This window comes from Trachymyrmex septentrionalis, unplaced genomic scaffold, assembly GCF_001594115.1.
Source record: "Trachymyrmex septentrionalis isolate Tsep2-gDNA-1 unplaced genomic scaffold, Tsep1.0 scaffold16, whole genome shotgun sequence".
Classification (NCBI taxonomy): Eukaryota; Metazoa; Arthropoda; class Insecta; order Hymenoptera; family Formicidae; genus Trachymyrmex; species Trachymyrmex septentrionalis.
The window spans coordinates 3,693,968-3,697,457 of NW_017304758.1; the positions used below are offsets into that span (position 1 = coordinate 3,693,968).

The 3,490-nt window shown below is 35.7% G+C and overlaps 1 protein-coding gene across 4 annotated transcripts in view; it reads left to right on the forward strand.

Moving 5' to 3' along the window:
• LOC108746041 (calmodulin-binding transcription activator 2) overlaps positions 1-3,490 on the forward strand; it is a 59,360-nt gene that overhangs the window by 28,529 nt on the left and 27,341 nt on the right. The window contains exon 1 of one of the 4 annotated variants that reach the window (XM_018482536.1): positions 28-1,048. The exons of the other annotated variants lie outside the window; for them this stretch is intronic. Within the exon in view, the coding sequence (XP_018338038.1) occupies positions 976-1,048 (73 nt within the window). The 5' untranslated portion in view covers positions 28-975. Of the gene's footprint in view, positions 1-27; positions 1,049-3,490 lie in introns of those variants that run through there. 4 annotated transcript variants of the gene reach the window in all.

The window sequence follows — 3,490 nt, forward strand, 5'->3', positions numbered from 1 at the left end:
AAGAAGTGTGTGAGAGAGAGAAAGAGAAAGAATAAAGATCTGGGATCTGAGATTTCGGAAGAGAGAAGAAGAAAGAACTCAAAAAAAAAAGAATAGAGTGTAATTTGTGATTAGAAAGGTGTCCACATCAAGAAACGTTTACGAGAACAAGAAGAATCGCGAGCAGCAATCAACGAGGGACGGAAGGAAGGAACGTTCACGAAAAAGGGTTGGCTTCAAGCGTCACGTAGAGATACAGTGGAGCTCCAATTTTTTATACTAGAAGAAGAATCTAACAAAAAAGCGTGAAAGAGAGAGAGCGAAAGCGAGAGCGAGAGAGCAAGAGAGAAAGAGAGGGGAGAGAGAGAGAGAGAGAGAGAGAGAGAAACTTGGGAGAGTGCGAAAAGGGAGCGGAGGATCGATCCTATTCGTGTTTCCGCGTGCACTTCCACGTGTGTCCTTCGATACGAAACTGCAAGAACTTCAATTCCGACAACTAAGATCTCACATTTAGAGGAGAGATTCAGAAAAGACGGGATAGAGCGAAGAGTGACACGTTCGTGACACCGTCGATCGATATCCGGTCTCGAATAACATAATCCGGCCCGCGTGCAAGCTCCTTTGGGGGATATGTCCTGCCGTTCCAGAGGGAGTCGTCGTCATCCGGGAGCGCAACCTTCGCAACGCCGAGGACAACGTCAATCCGAGTGCCGTCCCTGCATCCTGGACCCCGCGGCTGGTAAACTGTCCTGACGAAAGAAGGACCACCCCCTCAGCTCGTCCCGATCGAAGCAGCGCGATCATCAACAGACAGCAGTCATATCAGATACGCGACCGTCTCCCAAGGACGTGGACCCATCACGAGAAAGGGTCCGTCCAGGGATGCCCGCCAGGGCCCAGCCACGCTCTCGTCTCGCGTACGTTCAAGGACGATGACGATCGGCCAAGACGATCGGTAAGATCCAAGCAGCGCGAGCACGCGCCAGCATCGCGGAAATGGCGGGCTACAATCATTCGAATCCACAGCGTGTCGTCTACCATGCGACCTACCCGACGCCCCTCGCCCCAAGTGAGTTTATCTGCTGTTTATGCACCCCGATGTAGAAAACCCCCACAACATTTGACACGACATTTGACAACATTTAACATGTCACGCGGCATGTGCTGTAATCTTCCGATATCTTCGATTTATCATGGAGATTGAAATGTATTTGACATCGTTGCTGATTGTACAGTTGGAGAGAATTTAAAAATTATTTTCAATCATTTCTTTTTTTTACAACGTAGAGGAAGCTGAATTAATCTGTGGGTTTTTAAAACCTGATTTAAAAAATATAATTCTATAAATTACATATCTATGAATTATATATTTTTTTTTTTTTTAGAAAACTAGCAGTTAAAAGATATAATTTTTAGAATCGGATTTTTTAGCTGCTGGTTTTCTTATTCGTTAGACAACATTAGTTGGTAGTAAAAAAAAGCACTGTGTAAATCAGATCTAAGCAACAAGAGAAAAACTTTCTTAAGAACTGAAGAGATTTTCTCGGGAACTGTTGAGGGATCTCTTGCTGTTTTTCATTTCTTCTTTGCTTGAGAATTATTAAAAGTTTCGTCTACAGTGCGCGCCTTCAAAGAATCTCCTTTTACTTCTGTAAATTGTGATTTTTAAAAATTGGCGTTGTGAAATTTTGAACTTTGAAGTTTATAGATAGAACTTCAGTTTTTTCGATTATTTTATGTTTTTAATTATAATTGTGTTAATTATATGTGCTGATTATTTATGTCTTTAATTATAATTGAAAGTCATTAAGTTTCTATTATTTTAGCACAAGAATAAAAAATTAAAATTCTTTCAATTCAAAATATAATAAATATACAAAATCATTTTATTCGTCTCGTTCTTAGTTTTAAGAGATGACAATGTATTATTAATTTTATTATTTGACTAACATCTTTTACATTTATATATTTATATCAATTGTTAGCGTACGAAATATAGCGCGGATTCCTATTGCCTTGATTTTTTATATTTTATTCTATTATTTTATATTATTTATTTCTTTGTGGCATAATTATGAAAAGTATATGAAATTAATATATGAGATATTTGTTTTCAATAATATATAGTGATAATTTTTATAATAAATTTAGATAACATCGCGACGTTAAAATGTCTCATACAAGTAAACTATTACTTTGCTATTACGAGATCTAGATCATAGTGACTGTATTTAACTGTCATACTTATGATTGTGAAAGTTTAGTTAATGGTGCCTAATTTCGATGCCTAGTTTCACGAACCAATGAATATTGCATAAATCATAGGCGATTGGCGAATAAAGTGCCATTAAATAATTCCCAGCTAACTCTGGTTAATTTTCGACAAATGTTTTGCTAAAGATGGAACTTATTTTGAAATTGCTACAATTTATTAAATTTGTGAAAAAGATTACTAAGAAATAAACTATTAAATAGATTTGTAATACGCAATATGATACATTTATATGATTTTTAGTCACAGATAAAGGACTCTACATTAATTATATAAAAAATTGAATTTTGAAGAAATGAGTTGATTAGTTTCCATATATAATGTAGCTTACAATATGGTGAACAAAAAATATCATAGAAAGCTCAATAATAAATAATTTTTTAACTGTCTCAACAAACAAGTTGATGTTATTTATCATCGTTTTGATGTCAAATTGACGTTTTTAATATCAAATTTAACAAAATGATAAAATAACAGCTGGAATGGTGTATCAAAAATGCTCTGTGAGCATAAATTTTACACCTTTGATACATAATTGAGCCTTGTATCTACGACTTTTGTTCATAACATTATAAGCTACATTATATATGAAAATTAACTCATTTTACCGGAACCTAATTTTCTATATAATTAGTGGCAAAGTTCTTTGAACGAACCTTCGTGGAAAAAAAATGCACTTGAACAGTGAACTTATTCCGTTAATTAAAGCGTAACAAGGTTATCATAAATTGCGCGACCATAAAAATTTCCTGATTGCAATCGTGATTTAGATTTATACGTATGTAACACAATTTCTAACGTTTCAGAAAAATTATGGTAAGCCACATTTGTCCTCGTTTCTACCATTCTTTCTTGCCAGAACACGATATCTTTTTTTGTTTCATGTTTAGGTATGCGTGTGTATTTGTGAAAGAAAATTTTTTTCTTCCAAAAAGACTGTAACAAAACTTATATCAAAACGGACGAATTTCGTTATCTCCACGGGGTAACTTTATAGCTACTTTGGTCGTATCGATTCAATTTTACATAATGTATTGCACAAAGTATAGAAAGTGTTTGGTTACAAAGACATGGGGGGAGGGGGATTCATACCATATTTCCGCATTTATATCACAAAGAACAGTGCTTCAAGAATCCGCGACGCATGATATTGCCGATATATCGCACGGGAGAGCACAGATGTCCCATGCGTAATATCAATAATATCAAGAGGAAATACAAACGCTGCAAAACGGAAGC